Raw genomic sequence first — 15899 nt, forward strand, 5'->3', positions numbered from 1 at the left:
ATATTCGGGCACCTCGTCCGAATCATGGGTGGATCGGCTCTTTGAGCCGATTCACGAGATAACCCGAGAGCCGATCGAGGCTCGTATTTAACGTTTACGTGTGTGCCCTGCAGGAAACTAAGCGAGGCATCATCCACACCTTCCCGACCGGGTATAGGTCAGGTGGCACGCCCTTGTGATAAACATCGGTGCGTGCGACCAGGAGGCTTTGCGGGCCGTCGCTCAGAGGGACTAGGGCCAGCCGCAGCCCTTAGTTGTTCCCGGCTCTACGGTGTTGCCCGTCTCTACCCGCCAGTGGGTTTCTGACGTCAACAATATTTACTTTACTTCAACATGTTTCCTTTTAATTTTACCGTAAAAGACATACCGGTAGGACGTGGGTCTATAGTTGGGAGAAACAATATAGAAGAATTTTTCAATCATGTTAGTACCGTTGAAGATTTTGAAGATAGACAAAAGTACACTAATAAAGTTAATTATGAGGGGGATATTAAAACATCGATACCTTGCAAGCTCCTAGCGATGAATGAAGCGCTAGAAAATAACTATGCTTGGCTTGTTCCTGAAAATTTGTTTGATGATAGTAGCAAGCCCAAGACTAATGAAAAGGGAGCCGCTGAAACTTATGTATCCAATATACTATGCATGGTTGAGAAAACTCCAAACCCCGCTGATGTTGATACTTCGTCTCTTGATAACACTTGATACACACTTTCTGCGCCTAGCTGAAAGGCGTTAAAGAAAAGCGCTTATGGGAGACAACCCATGTTTTTACTACAGTATTTTTGTTTTGAATTTGAGTCTTGGAAGTTGTTTACTACTGTAGCAACCACTCCTTATCTTAGTTTTGTGTTTTGTTGTGCCAAGTAAAGTCTTTGATAGTAAAGTGAATACTAGATTTGGATTACTGCGCAGTTTACAGATTTCTTTGTCTGTCACGAATTTCGACCTGCCTCTCTGTAGGTAGCTCAGAAAATTAAGCCAATTTACGTGCGTGATTCTCAGATATGTACGCAACTTTCATTCAATTTGGGCATTTTCATTTGAGCAAGTCTGGTGCCTCAATAAAATCCATCTTTACGGACTGTTCTGTTTTGACAGATTCTGCCTTTTATTTCGCATTGCCTCTTTTGCTATGATGGATGAATTTCTTTGTTCCATTAATGTCCAAGTAGCTTTATGCAATGTCCGAAGTGTTAAGAATGATTGTGTCACCTCTGAACATGTTAATTTTTATTATGCACTAACCCTCTAATGAGTTGTTTCGAGTTTGGTGTGGAGGAAGTTTTCAAGGATCAAGAGAGGAAACTGATGCAATATGATCAAGGAGAGTGAAAGCTCTAAGCTTGGGGATGCCCCGGTGGTTCACCCCTGCATATTTTAAGAAGACTCAAGCGTCTAAGCTTGGGGATGCCCAAGGCATCCCCTTCTTCATCGACAACATTATCAGGTTCCTCCCTTGAAACTATATTTTTATTCCGTCACATCTTATGTACTTTGCTTGGAGCGTCGGTTTGTTTTTGTTTTTGTTTTTGTTTGAATAAAATGGATCCTAGCATTCATTGTGTGGGAGAGAGATGATACGTCTCCGACGTATCGATAATTTCTTATGTTCTATGCCATATTATTGATGATACCTACATGTTTTATGCACACTTTATGTCATATTCGTGCATTTTCTGGAACTAACCTATTAACAAGATGCCGAAGTGCCGGTTCCTGTTTTCTGCTGTTTTTGGTTTCAGAAATCCTAGTAACGAAATATTCTCGGAATTGGACGAAACGAAGACCCAGGGGCCTATTTTTCCACGGAGCTTCCAGAAGACCGAAGAACATACGAAGTGGGGCCACGAGGTGGCGACACCACAAGGCGGCGCGGCCTAGGGGGGCCCGCGCCGCCCTATGGTGTGGCCCCCTCGTCTGGCCCCCGACTCTGCCCTTCCGCCTACTTAAAGCCTCCGTCGTGAAACCCCTGAGGCGAAAAACCACGATACGGAAAACCTTACTGAGACGCCGCCGCCGCCGATCCCATCTCGGGGGATTCTGGAGATCTCCTCCGGCACCCTGCCGGAGAGGGGATTCATCTCCCGGAGGACTCTACACCGCCATGGTCGCCTCCGGAGTGATGAGTGAGTAGTTCACCCCTGGACTATGGGTCCATAGCAGTAGCTAGATGGTTGTCTTCTCCTCATTGTGCTTCATTGTTGGATCTTGTGAGCTGCCTAACATGATCAAGATCATCTATCCGTAATACTCTATGTTGTGTTTGTCGGGATCCGATGGATAGAGAATACCATGTCATGTTAATTATCAAGTTATTACATATGTGTTGTTTATGATCTTGCATGCTCTCCGTTACTAGTAGAGGCTCTGGCCAAGTTTTTACTTTTAACTCCAAGAGGGAGTATTTATGCTCGATAGTGGGTTCATGCCTGCATTGACACCGGGACAGTGACGTAAAGTTCTAAGGTTGTGTTGTGCTGTTGCCACTAGGGATAAAACATTGGCGCTATGTCCGAGGATGTAGTTGTTGATTACATTACGCACCATACTTAATGCAATTGTCCGTTGCTTTGCAACTTAATACCGGAAGGGGTTCGGACGATAACTCCGAAGGTGGACTTTTAGGCATAGATGCAGTTGGATGGCGGTCTATGTACTTTGTCGTAATGCCCAATTAAATCTCACTATACTTATCATGACATGTATGTGCATTGTTATGCCCTCTCTATTTGTCAATTGCCCGACTGTAATTTGTTCACCCAACATGCTTTTATCTTATGGGAGAGACACCTCTAGTGAACTGTGGACCCCGGTCCATTCTTTTAATACTGAAATACAAATCTACTCGCAATACTTGTTTTACTCGTTTTCTCTGCAAACAATCATCTTCCACACAATACGGTTAATCCTTTGTTACAGCAAGCCGGTGAGATTGACAACCTCACTCGTTTCGTTGGGGCAAAGTACTTTGGTTGTGTTGTGCAGGTTCCACGTTGGCGCCGGAATCTCTGGTGTTGCGTCGCACTACATCCCGCCGCCATCAACCTTCAACGTGCTTCTTGACTCCTACTGGTTCGATTAAACCTTGGTTTCTTACTGAGGGAAACTTGCCGCTGTGCGCATCACACCTTCCTCTTGGGGTTCCCAACGGACGTGTCAACTACACGCATCAAGCAAATTTATGGCGCCGTTGCCGGGGACCTGAAGAAAAGTTACACAACAGAGATCTCTAACTCCCACGTCAACTTTGCGCCAGCAACAAATTTCTGGCGCCGTTGCCGGGGAGATCAAGACACGCTGCAAGGGGAGTCTCCACTTCTCAATCTCTTTACTTTGTTTTTGTCTTGCTTTATTTTATTTACTACTTTGTTTGTTGCATTATATCAAAACACAAAAAAATTAGTTGCTAGTTTTCCTTTATTTACTGTCTTGTTTGCTATATCAAAAATACAAAAAAATTAGTTACTTGCATTTACTTTATCTAGTTTGCTTTATTTACTATTGCTAAAATGGCTACCCCTGAAAATACTAAGTTGTGTGACTTCACTAGCACAAATAATAATGATTTCTTATGCACACCTATTGCTCCACCTGCTACTACAGCAGAATTCTTTGAAATTAAACCTGCTTTACTTAATCTTGTTATGCAAGAGCAATTTTCTGGTGTTAGTTCTGATGATGCTGCTGCCCATCTCAATAATTTTGTTGAATTATGTGAAATGCAAAAATATAAAGATGTAGATGGTGACATTATAAAATTAAAATTGTTTCCTTTCTCATTAAGAGGAAGAGCTAAAGATTGGTTGCTATCTCTGCCTAAGAATAGTATTGATTCCTGGACTAAATGCAAGGATGCTTTTATTGGTAGATATTATCCCCCTGCTAAAATTATATCTTTGAGGAGTAGCATAATGAATTTTAAACAATTAGATAATGAACATGTTGCTCAAGCTTGGGAAAGAATGAAATCTTTGGTTAAAAATTTCCCAACCCATGGACTGACTACTTGGATGATCATCCAAACCTTCTATGCAGGACTAAATTTTTCTTCACGGAATTTATTGGATTCAGCTGCTGGAGGTACCTTTATGTCCATCACTCTTGGTGAAGCAACAAAGCTCCTTGATAATATGATGGTTAATTACTCCGAATGGCACACGGAAAGAGCTCCACAAGGTAAGAAGGTAAATTCTGTTGAAGAAACCTCTTCCTTGAGTGATAAGATTGATGCTATTATGTCTATGCTTGTTAATGGTAGGACTAATGTTGATCCTAATAATATTCCGTTAGCTTCATTGGTTGCTCAAAATTCTAGGCCGAATCCTGCTAATAATAACTCTTATGGTAGATATGTTTCGCCTAATGAGGAAAAGGTGTTAGAAATTGAAAGATCCACGAAGAGCTTTATGCAATCACAATATGAGCAAAATAAATTGTTTACTAAAACTATGAATGATCAATCTGCCTTGTTAAAGAATATAGGAAATCAACTTGAAAATTTGAATATGGAGATTTCTGGTTTGCAAACTAAACTTGCAAATGCTGAAACCCGAATCCCATACATGTCTGCGTCACAATCTTCTTTAATTAATAAAATGGCTGCTAAACCTGATGATATTGAAAATGAAATTGTTACTACAGCAAATGCCATCCAAGTTAGAATTAATGAGAATATAAGATTAATGGCTGAACTGCGTGCTAGGTGGGATAGAGAAGAAAATGAAAAACTAGCTAAAAAGGAAAATGTAGCTAAAGTTTGGACTATTACCACCACTAGCAATGCTAATGATTCACATGTTGCTGCACCTCCTACTATCAATGGTAAAATAATTGGTGTTGGCAATGTTTCTACTCCTAGTGCAAAGCGCGCAAAATTACCCGAAACTCGCTAAAACCGCTGAAACCGCTTGTGATAAAACTGCTGAAATTTTTTCCAACCTTGGGGATGATAATCCCATTGCTTTAGATTGTAATGATTTAGATTTTGATGATTGCCACATCTCTGAAGTTATAAAGTTCTTGCAAAAACTTGCTAAAAGTCCTAATGCTAGCGCTATAAACTTGGCTTTCACAAAACATATTACAAATGCTCTCATAAAAGCTAGAGAAGAGAAACTAAAACTTGAAACTTCTATTCCTAGAAAGCTAGAGGATGGTTGGGAGCCCATCATTAAAATGAGAGTCAAAGATTTTGATTGTAATGCTTTATGTGATCTTGGTGCAAGTATTTCGTTATGCCTAAAAAGTCTATGATATGCTTGACTTGCCACCATTGAAAAATTGTTATCCGGATGTTAATCTCGCTGATAATGCTAAAAAGAAACCTTTGGGGAAAGTTGATAATGTTCATATTATGGTTAACAATAACCTTGTCCCCGTTGATTTTGTTGTCTTGGATATTGAATGCAATGCATCTTGTCCCATTATATTGGGAAGACCTTTTCTTCGAACCGTTGGTGCTACTATTGATATGAAGGAAGGTAATATTAAATATCAATTTCCTCTCAAGAAAGGTATGGAACACTTCCCTAGAAAGAGAATGAAGGTACCTTATGATTCTATTATTAGAATAAATTATGATGTTGATGCTTCATCTCTTGATGTTACTTGAGATACACTTTCTGCGCCTAGCTGAAAGGCGTTAAAGAAAAGCGCTTATGGGAGACAACCCATGTTTTTACTCCAGTATTTTTGTTTTATATTTGTGTCTTGGAAGTTGTTTACTACTGTAGCAACCTCTCCTTATCTTAGTTTTATGTTTTGTTGTGCCAAGTAAAGTCTTTGATAGAAAAGTAAGTACTAGATTTGGATTACTTGCGCAGTTCCAGATTTCTTTGTCTGTCACGAATCTGGGTCTATCTCCCTGTAGGTAGCTCAGAAAATTAAGCCAATTTACGAGCATGATCCTCAGATATGTACGCAACTTTCATTCAATTTGAGCATTTTCGTTTGAGCAAGTCTGGTGGCCTAATAAAATCCATCTTTACGGACTGTTCTGTTTTGACAGATTCTGTCTTTTATTTCGCATTGCCTCTTTTGCTATGTTGGATGAATTTCTTTGATCCATTAATGTCCAGTAGCTTTATGCAATGTCCAGAAGTGTTAAGAATGATTGTGTCACCTCTGAACATGTGAATTTTTATTATGCACTAACCCTCTAATGAGTTGTTTCGAGTTTGGTGTGGAGGAAGTTTTCAAGGATCAAGAGAGGAGTATGATGCAATATGATCAAGGAGAGTGAAAGCTCTAAGCTTGGGGATGCCCCGGTGGTTCACCCCTGCATATTCTAAGAAGACTCAAGCGTCTAAGCTTGGGGATGCCCAAGGCATCCCCTTCTTCATCGACAACATTATCAGGTTCCTCCCCCGAAACTATATTTTTATTCCGTCACATCTTATGCACTTTGCTTGGAGCGTCGGTTTGTTTTTGTTTTTTGTTTTGTTTGAATAAAATGGATCCTAGCATTCACTTTATGGGAGAGAGACACGCTCCGCTGTAGGCATATGTGACAAATATGTCCTTAGGCTCTACTCATAGTATTCATGGCGAAGTTTCATCTTCGTTAAATTGTTATATGGTTGGAATTGGAAAATGCTACATGTAGTAACTCTAAAATGTCTTGGATAATTTGATACTTGGCAATTGTTGTGCTCATGTTTAAGCTCTTGCATCATATACTTTGCACCCATTAATGAAGAAATACTTAGAGCTTGCTAATTTGGTTTGCATATTTGGTTTCTCTAGAGTCTAGATAACATCTAGTATTGAGTTTTGAACAACAAGGAAGACGGTATGGAGTCTTATAATGTTTACCATATGTCTTTTATGTGAGTTTTGCTGTACCGTTCATCCTTGTGTTTGTTTCAAATAACCTTGCTAGCCTAAACCTTGTATCGAGAGGGAATACTTCTCATGCATCCAAAATACTTGAGCCAACCACTATGCCATTTGTGTCCACCATACCTACCTACTACATGGTATTTATTCGCCATTCCAAAGTAAATTGCTTGAGTGCTACCTTTAAAATTCCGTCATTCACCTTTGCAATATATAGCTCATGGGACAAATAGCTTAAAAACTATTGTGGTATTGAATATGTACTTATGCACTTTATCTCTTATTAAGTTGCTTGTTGTGCGATAACCATGCTTCTGGGGACGCCATCAACTATTCTTTGTTGAATATCATGTGAGTTGCTATGCATGTCCGTCTTGTTTGAAGCAAGAGAGATCTACCACCTTTATGGTTGGAGCATGCATACTGTTAGAGAAGAACTTTGGGCCGCTAACTAAAGCCATGATTCATGGTGGAAGTTTCAGTTTGGACATACATCCTCAATCTCATATGAGAATAATAATTGTTGCCACATGCTTATGCATTAAAGAGGAGTCCATTATCTCGTTGTCCATGTTGTCCCGGTATGGATGTCTAAGTTGAGAATAATCAAAAGCGAGAAATCCAAAATGCGAGCTTTCTCCTTAGACCTTTGTACAGGCGGCATGGAGGTACCCCATTGTGACACTTGGTCAAAACATGTGCATTGCAAAGATCCGGTAGTCCAAGTTAATTAGGACAAGGTGCGGGCACTATTAGTATACTATGCATGAGACTTGCAACTTGTAAGATATAATGTACATAAGTCATATGCTTTATTACTACCGTTGACAAAATTGTTTCATGTTTTCAAAATAAAAGCTCTAGCACAAATATAGCAATCGATGCTTTCCTCTTTGAAGGACCATTCTTTTTACTTTTATGTTGAGTCAGTTCACCTATCTCTCTCCACCTCAAGAAACAAACACTTGTGTGAACTGTGCATTGATTCCTACATACTTGCATATTGTACTTGTTATATTACTCTATGTTGACAACTATCCATGAGATATACATGTTACAAGTTGAAAGCAACCACTGAAACTTAATCTTCCTTTGTGTTGCTTCAATACCTTTACTTTGATTTATTGCTTTATGAGTTAACTCTTATGCAAGACTTATTAATACTTGTCTTGAAGTACTATTCATGAAAAGTCTTTGCTTTATGATTCACTTGTTTACTCATGTCATTACCATTGTTTTGATCGCTGCATTCACTACATATGTTTACAAATAGTATGATCAAGGTTATGATGGCATATCACTTCAGAAATTATCTTTATTATCGTTTTACCTGCTCGGACGAGCGTAACTAAGCTTGGGGATGCTTGATACGTCTCCGACGTATCGATAATTTCTTATGTTCTATGCCATATTATTGATGATACCTACATGTTTTATGCACACTTTATGTCATATTCGTGCATTTTCCGGAACTAACCTATTAACAAGATGCCGAAGTGCCGCTTCTCGTTTTCTGCTGTTTTTGGTTTCGAAATCCTAGTAACGAAATATTCTCGGAATTGGACGAAACGAAGACCCGGGGGCCTATTTTTCCACGGAGCTTCCGGAAGACCGAAGAACATACGAAGTGGGGCCACGAGGTGGCGACACCACAAGGCGGCGCGGCCTAGGGGGCCCGCGCCGCCCTATGGTGTGGCCCCTCGTCGAGCCCCCGACTCTGCCCTTCCGCCTACTTAAAGCCTCCGTCGCGAAACCCCGAGGCGAAAAACCACGATACGGAAAACCTTACCGAGACGCCGCCGCCGCCGATCCCATCTCGGGGATTCCGGAGATCTCCTCCGGCACCCTCGCCGGAGAGGGGATTCATCTCGCCGGAGGACTCTACACCGCCATGGTCGCCTCCGGAGTGATGAGTGAGTAGTTCACCCCTGGACTATGGGTCCATAGCAGTAGCTAGATGGTTGTCTTCTCCTCATTGTGCTTCATTGTTGGATCTTGTGAGCTGCCTAACATGATCAAGATCATCTATCCGTAATACTCTATGTTGTGTTTGTCGGGATCCGATGGATAGAGAATACCATGTCATGTTAATTATCAAGTTATTACATATGTGTTGTTTATGATCTTGCATGCTCTCCGTTACTAGTAGAGGCTCTGGCCAAGTTTTTACTTTTAACTCCAAGAGGGAGTATTTATGCTCGATAGTGGGTTCATGCCTGCATTGACACCGGGACAGATGACGGAAAGTTCTAAGGTTGTGTTGTGCTTGTTGCCACTAGGGATAAAACATTGGCGCTATGTTCGAGGATGTAGTTGTTGATTACATTACGCACCATACTTAATGCAATTGTCCGTTGTTAGCAACTTAATACTGGAGGGGTTCGGACGATAACTCTGAAGGTGGACTTTTTAGGCATAGATGCAGTTGGATGGCGGTCTATGTACTTTGTCGTAATGCCCAATTAAATCTCACTATACTTATCATGTCATGTATGTGCATTGTTATGCCCTCTCTATTTGTCAATTGCCCGACCGTAATTTGTTCACCCAACATGCTTTTATCTTATGGGAGAGACACCTCTAGTGAACTGTGGACCCCGGTCCATTCTTTTAATACTGAAATACAAATCTACTGCAATACTTGTTTTACTTGTTTTCTCTGCAAACAATCATCTTCCACACAATACGGTTAATCCTTTGTTACAGCAAGCCGGTGAGATTGACAACCTCACCTGTTTCGTTGGGGCAAAAGTACTTTGGTTGTGTTGTGCGGGTTCCACGTTGGCGCCGGAATCTCCGGTGTTGCGCCGCACTACATCCCGCCGCCATCAACCTTCAACGTGCTTCTTGACTCCTACTCGGTTCGATTAAACCTTGGTTTCTTATCGAGGGAAACTTGCCGCTGTGCGCATCACACCTTCCTCTTGGGGTTCCCAACGGACGTGTCAACTACACGCATCAAGCAAATTTCTGGCACCGTTGCCGGGGACCTGAAGAAAAGTTACACAACAGAGATCTCTAACTCCCACGTCAACTTTGCGCCAGCAAGAGACACGCTCCGCTGTTGCATATGGACAAGTATGTCCTTAGGCTTTACTCATAGTATTCATGGCGAAGGTTGAATCTTCTTCGTTAAATTGTTATATGGTTGGAATCGGGAAATGCTACATGTAGTAATTCTAAAATGTCTTGAATAATTTGATACTTGGCAATTGTTGTGCTCATGTTTAAGCTCTTGCATCATATACTTTGCACCCATTAATGAAGAAACACCTAGAGCTTGCTAATTTGGTTTGCATATTTGGTCTCTCTAAGGTCTAGATAATTTCTAGTATTGAGTTTTGAACAACAAGGAAGACGGTGTAGAGTCTTATAATGTTTACAATATGTCTTTTATGTGAGTTTTTCTGCACCGGTTCATCCTTGTGTTTGTTTCAAATAACCTTGCTAGCCTAAACCTTGTATCGAGAGGGAATACTTCTCATGCATCCAAAATCCTTGAGCCAACCACTATGCCATTTGTGTCCACCATACCTACCTACTACATGGTATTTCTCCGCCATTCCAAAGTAAATTGCTTGAGTGCTACCTTTAAAATTTCCATTCTTTACCTTTACAATATATAGCTCATGGGACAAATAGCCTAAAAACTATTGTGGTATTGAATATGTACTTATGCACTTTATCTCTTATTAAGTTGCTTGTTGTGCGATAACCATGTTTCTGGGGACGCCATCAACTATTCTTTGTTGAATATCATGTGAGTTGCTATGCATGTCCGTCTTGTCCGAAGTAAGAGAGATCTACCACCTTAATGGTTGGAGCATGCATATTGTTAGAGAAGAACATTGGGCCGCTAACTAAAGCCATGAATCATGGTGGAAGTTTCAGTTTTGGACATATATCCTCAATCTCATATGAGAACACTAATTGTTGCCACATGCTTATGCATTAAAGAGGAGTCCATTATCTCGTTGTCCATGTTGTCCCGGTATGGATGTCTAAGTTGAGAATAATCAAAAGCGAGAAATCCAAAATGCGAGCTTTCTCCTTAGACCTTTGTACAGAGCGGCATGGAGGTACCCCTTTGTGACACTTGGTTAAAACATGTGTATTGCGATGATCCGGTAGTCCAAGCTAATTAGGACAAGGTGCGGGCACTATTAGTATACTATGCATGAGGCTTGCAACTTGTAAGATATAATTTACATAATACATGTGCTCTATTACTACCGTTGACAAAATTGTTTCTTGTTTTCAAAATAAAAGCTCTAGCACAAATATAGCAATCGATGCTTTCCTCTTTGAAGGACCTTTCTTTTACTTTTATGTTGAGTCAGTTCACCTATCTCTCTCCACCTCAAGAAGCAAACACTTGTGTGAACTCGTGCATTGATTCCTACATACTTGCATATTGCACTTGTTATATTACTCTATGTTGACAATTATCCATGAGATACACATGTTATAAGTTGAAAGCAACCGCTGAAACTTAATCTTCCTTTGTGTTGTTTCAATACCTTTACTTTGATTTATTGCTTTATGAGTTAACTCTTATGCAAGACTTATTGATGCTTGTCTTTAAGTACTATTCATGAAAAGTCTTTGCTTTATGATTCAGTTGTTTACTCATGTCATTACCATTGTTTTGATCGCTGCATTCATTACATATGTTTACAATAGTATGATCAAGGTTATGATGGCATGTCACTCCAGAAATTATCTGTGTTATCATTTACCTGCTCGGGACGAGCAGGAACTAAGCTTGGGGATGCTGATACGTCTCCGACGTATCGATAATTTCTTATGTTCCATGCCACAATATTGATGATATCTACATGTTTTATACACATTATATGTCGTATTTATGCATTTTCCGGCACTAACCTATTAACAAGATGCCGAAGAGCCAGTTGCTGTTTTCTGCTGTTTTTGGTTTCCGAAATCCTAGTAAAGAAATATTCTCGGAATTGGACGAAATCAACGCCCGTGGTCCTATTTTTGCACGAAGCTTCCGGAAGACCGAGGGGAAAGGAAGTGGGGCCACGAGGCGCCGCCACAACAGGGCGGCGCGGCCCAGCCCCTGGCCGCGTGGCCCTGGTGTGTGGGGCCCTCGTGTGGCCCCCCGCGTTGCCCTTCCGCCTACTTAAAGCTTTCGTCGCGAAACCCCTAGTACCGAGAGCCACGATACGGAAAACCTTAATGAGACGCCGCCGCCGCCAATCCCATCTCGGGAGATTCTGGAGATCACCTCCGGCACCCTGCCGGAGAGGGGATTCATCTCCCGGAGGACTCTTCACCGCCATGGTCGCCTCCGGAGTGATGAGTGAGTAGTTCACCCCTGGACTATGGGTCCATAGCGGTAGCTAGATGGTTGTCTTCTCCTCATGTGCTTCATTGTCGGATCTTCCGAGCTGCCAAACATGATCAAGATCATCTATCCGTAATTCTATATGTTGTGTTTGTCGGGATCCGATGGATAGAGAATACTATGTTATTTTGATTATCAATCTATTACCTATGTGTTGTTTATGATCTTGCATGCTCTCCGTTATTAGTAGAGGCTCTGGCCAAGTTTTTGCTCTTAACTCCAAGAGGGAGTATTTATGCTCGATAGTGGGTTCATGCCTCCATTAAATCTGGGACAGTGACGGAAAGTTCTAAGGTTGTGGATGTGTTGTTGCCACTAGGGATAAAACATTGATGCTATGTCCGAGGATGTAGTTATTGATTATATTACGCACCATACTTAATGCAATTGTCCGTTGTTTTGCAACTTAATACCGGAAGGGGTTCGGATGATAACCTCGAAGGTGGACTTTTTAGGTATAGATGCATGTCGGATAGCGGTCTATGTACTTTGTCGTAATGCCCAATTAAATCTCACAATATTCATCATATCATGTATGTGCATTGTTATGCCCTCTCTATTTGTCAATTGCCCGACTGTAATTTGTTCACCCAACATGCTATCTTATGGGAGAGACAACTCTAGTGAACTGTGGACCCCGGTCCATTCTTTTACATCTGAAATACAAATCTGCTGCAATAATTGTTCTTTACTATTCTCTGCAAACAATCATCATCCACACTATACATCTAATCCTTTGTTACAGCAAGCCGGTGAGATTGACAACCTCGCTGTTTCGTTGGGGCAAAGTACTTTGGTTGTGTTGTGCAGGTTCCACGTTGGCGCCGGACTCTCTGGTGTTGCGCCGCACTACATCCCGCCGCCATCAACCTTCAACGTGCTTCTTGGCTCCTCCTGGTTCGATAAACCTTGGTTTCTTTCTGAGGGAAAACTTGCTGCTGTGCGCATCATACCTTCCTCTTGGGGTTCCCAACGAACGTGTGAGTTACACGCCATCAAGCACATACGCCACACTGCCTAATATAGCTAGATATGCTAACCATGGGGTTTCACTTAGAAAATCACATGGCTTTTGTTGAGAATACGTTGATGCCGCCATTTGCACTATCGCTTACTTGTCCTCTCGCATCGTAGGTAATATAGGTTGTGGCCATTGAACCACCGCTCTTACTGCATACAGTCATCTTGCCTAGCTACAACACCATTGAACGACGCTACTTGGAGCTATCACGAAAAGGAAACCACGTGGGCTAGCAGCCACCAACACATCGTTGTTTGGACCTCCAACTCGACAACTATGCAACGCAAACCCACACACTAGTATGAGAATTGAGAGTTACATCACCGAGGTTACAAGGTAGGGTGGAGGAAAAGCGTTGGACACACACTAGCGACTTCATATAGTTTGTTAGGCAGGACAACCCAAAGAAGAGCATAATATATTTTTTCTTTCATGGGCCAATTTATCTCACTCCTCGGTGTTATGGTTGAGCTAAGTGGCCCATGGCCTAGTTTTTCCTTCAGTGAATTTCACCACTGAACACACAAACGAGCCGCTGTTGTGCCGCTTGATGCACGCATGCCATTGTAGACTTTGAAAGGTGATTCCTGCACTGAATAGAAAAATACACTAAAGTAGTTCTTTGCAATGTAGGTGTTTGCTGCACGGAACTTGAAGTATATATATCTGGACATCTAGGATAATCCGGGACACCCACCCATATGAGGACTCTGATTTTTGAGAGGAGAAGCCTAGTACACACAATACTGACAAGACGTTGTTGGCTTGATGTCTGCATGGCATTGTTCCTTTATCGAGACATCTCCACCATCTGTTGTTCGGGTTTTACCCGCTGGACTCCTCTATCAATCGCTAGAAGGGTGTATAATGCGAAGGGGCGCTACTGGTGAGAGTTAACTTGAAAAAGGATCTAGAGGGAAGACATATGCCAACAAGAGGAAATATATGAGGAAGCAAATGAAGAACCAATGAAGAGGAAAAAGGAAGAGTAGGAACGCCCACTTCACCATTTAAACATGAAATTCATATTTAGATAATAAGAATCTTTACATGAATATTTTTTATTTCAATATTTCCCGTATATGAATAGGATGATTTACATTAAACCATGTTTATTTTTTACCATTGTCTTTAGATCCACACCGTGTCTATTTCCATTTCTCAATTTAAGAACCACATGATTTACATGAAAACATGCGTTTACACGCCGTTAGCTTAGATCCGCACTGTGTCTATAACTCTTGCTCCGCGAGAAAAATTCTGAAAGAGCCCATGGACGTAGTCCTTCACTTTCACTCTCTTGTACCGCGCCGGCCGCCTATTGTCAATCAGCTGATCTGCCGGCCCTATCTCCTTGTCAAGATCTGGCCCATAAAACATCACCACCGACGTCCTCCCTTTACTTGCATTTGTCACGACCCGGTGCACCGGGCTCTTAAAGATCCCGTTGCTCATTATCTTGTCAGGCACAAATTGAAAAATGATATATTACAAGTCAAATTCCTCGCCAAATAGAAATTAAATACATACTATACTCTACTTCCTCCGTTAGAGATTTTAAGGCCATCATATATCTTTAGATCGTCAATTTAACTAACATAATATAAATTTTACGACATAAATTATATCTTGAAAAGTAGAATCTAAACATTTTAATGATATATATTTTGTAATATATACGTAATACGACCTAATAATATGTGCTGGTTTTATAATCTCTAACGGAGGTAGTACATTGCTACTACTACCACCAATGCAATGTATCGTACCTCCATCATGTCTCCTACGCTGATCAGCAAGGCGTGAGGGGCCAGGGTTGCCAGGACGTTATACCAGTCGTCGTCTCTGAGAACTTGCAGTCCACCAACATCGTGGTCGTTGGCCATGAGAATCGTGATAAGTGTTGCGTCAGAGTGAGGCTTGACGCCAAGGACAAGGTCGGGTCTCGGGCACGGAGGGTAGTAGATGATTCTAGCATAGGTGGTAGCCCGATCGTCAGGTTCTTCGGCGAGAAAGTGATCCTCGTCGAGCCCCAGGAGCCTCGCCATTGCCGAGACCAGTCTTTCCTTCACCAGGCTGCATTGAACGGAGTATTCATGCAGGACATCCCTGCATATAAATGCATGCTATGAACGTTAATACAGATTCAGGCTGTACGTTTTGAAAATTAATGGTCGTAGGATTGATACGATTGGTTATTTGACCTGAAAGATTCAGGCCAGAGGCGGAGGCTTCGCTCGCCTTGCGGTTCCACTTTGAGGTACAAACGGTCGGACCAGTCGAGTGAGGTTTGGTCCTTGGACGTGAGCTGCTCGCTTCCGTACCCTTCCAGGTGATCCTCAAAACGCTCGCCGTCGACGAGATCAGTATATCTCCGCTTCTCATCGATCGGTTGCCGGAAGAATTCTCTCGACGCGCTCATCATGGCGTCCATCAGAGAGGGCTCCACACCATGGTTGGTTACCTGCATGGAATTGGCCGAATACACAGGTAGCACGTTCATGTGAGGAAGGAGCAAGTGGCCGAGATTGTTGGGACAGACTCGTTAACGTTTACCAAGAAAAGGCCCCAAGACTCCAGCGCCGACCGCAGTTTGGCCGCCTCTTCGACGCCGGCGCCAGTGTTTTGCTGGCATAGGAGGCCGACATCGATGACGGGGATGGGCGC

At 41.9% G+C, this 15899-nt stretch overlaps 1 protein-coding gene across 1 annotated transcript; it reads right to left on the reverse strand.

Moving 5' to 3' along the window:
* Positions 1 to 14447: 14447 nt before the first annotated feature.
* On the reverse strand, positions 14448 to 15899 carry LOC124702054 (protein SRG1-like). Its single transcript, XM_047234152.1, has 4 exons — positions 15789 to 15899; positions 15437 to 15696; positions 15002 to 15341; positions 14448 to 14690 (listed from the first exon to the last, which is right to left on the reverse strand). Exons 2-4 carry the CDS (start codon positions 15664 to 15666, stop codon positions 14448 to 14450), a joined length of 813 nt encoding a protein of 270 aa, XP_047090108.1. The 5' UTR covers positions 15667 to 15696; positions 15789 to 15899.

This window comes from Lolium rigidum, chromosome 3 (assembly GCF_022539505.1).
Source record: "Lolium rigidum isolate FL_2022 chromosome 3, APGP_CSIRO_Lrig_0.1, whole genome shotgun sequence".
NCBI classification, from domain to species: domain Eukaryota; kingdom Viridiplantae; phylum Streptophyta; class Magnoliopsida; order Poales; family Poaceae; genus Lolium; species Lolium rigidum.

Coding starts and splice junctions, on each gene's coding strand:
- LOC124702054 (XM_047234152.1), bottom strand. CDS start 15,666: ATGGACGCCATGATGAGCGCGTCGAGAGAATTCTTCCGGCAACCGATC. Junction 15,342..15,436: donor CTCTGGCCTGAATCTTTCAG/GTCAAATAACCA, acceptor ATTTATATGCAG/GGATGTCCTGCATGAATACT. Junction 14,691..15,001: donor GCGTAGGAGACATGATGGAG/GTACGATACATT, acceptor GTGCCTGACAAG/ATAATGAGCAACGGGATCTT.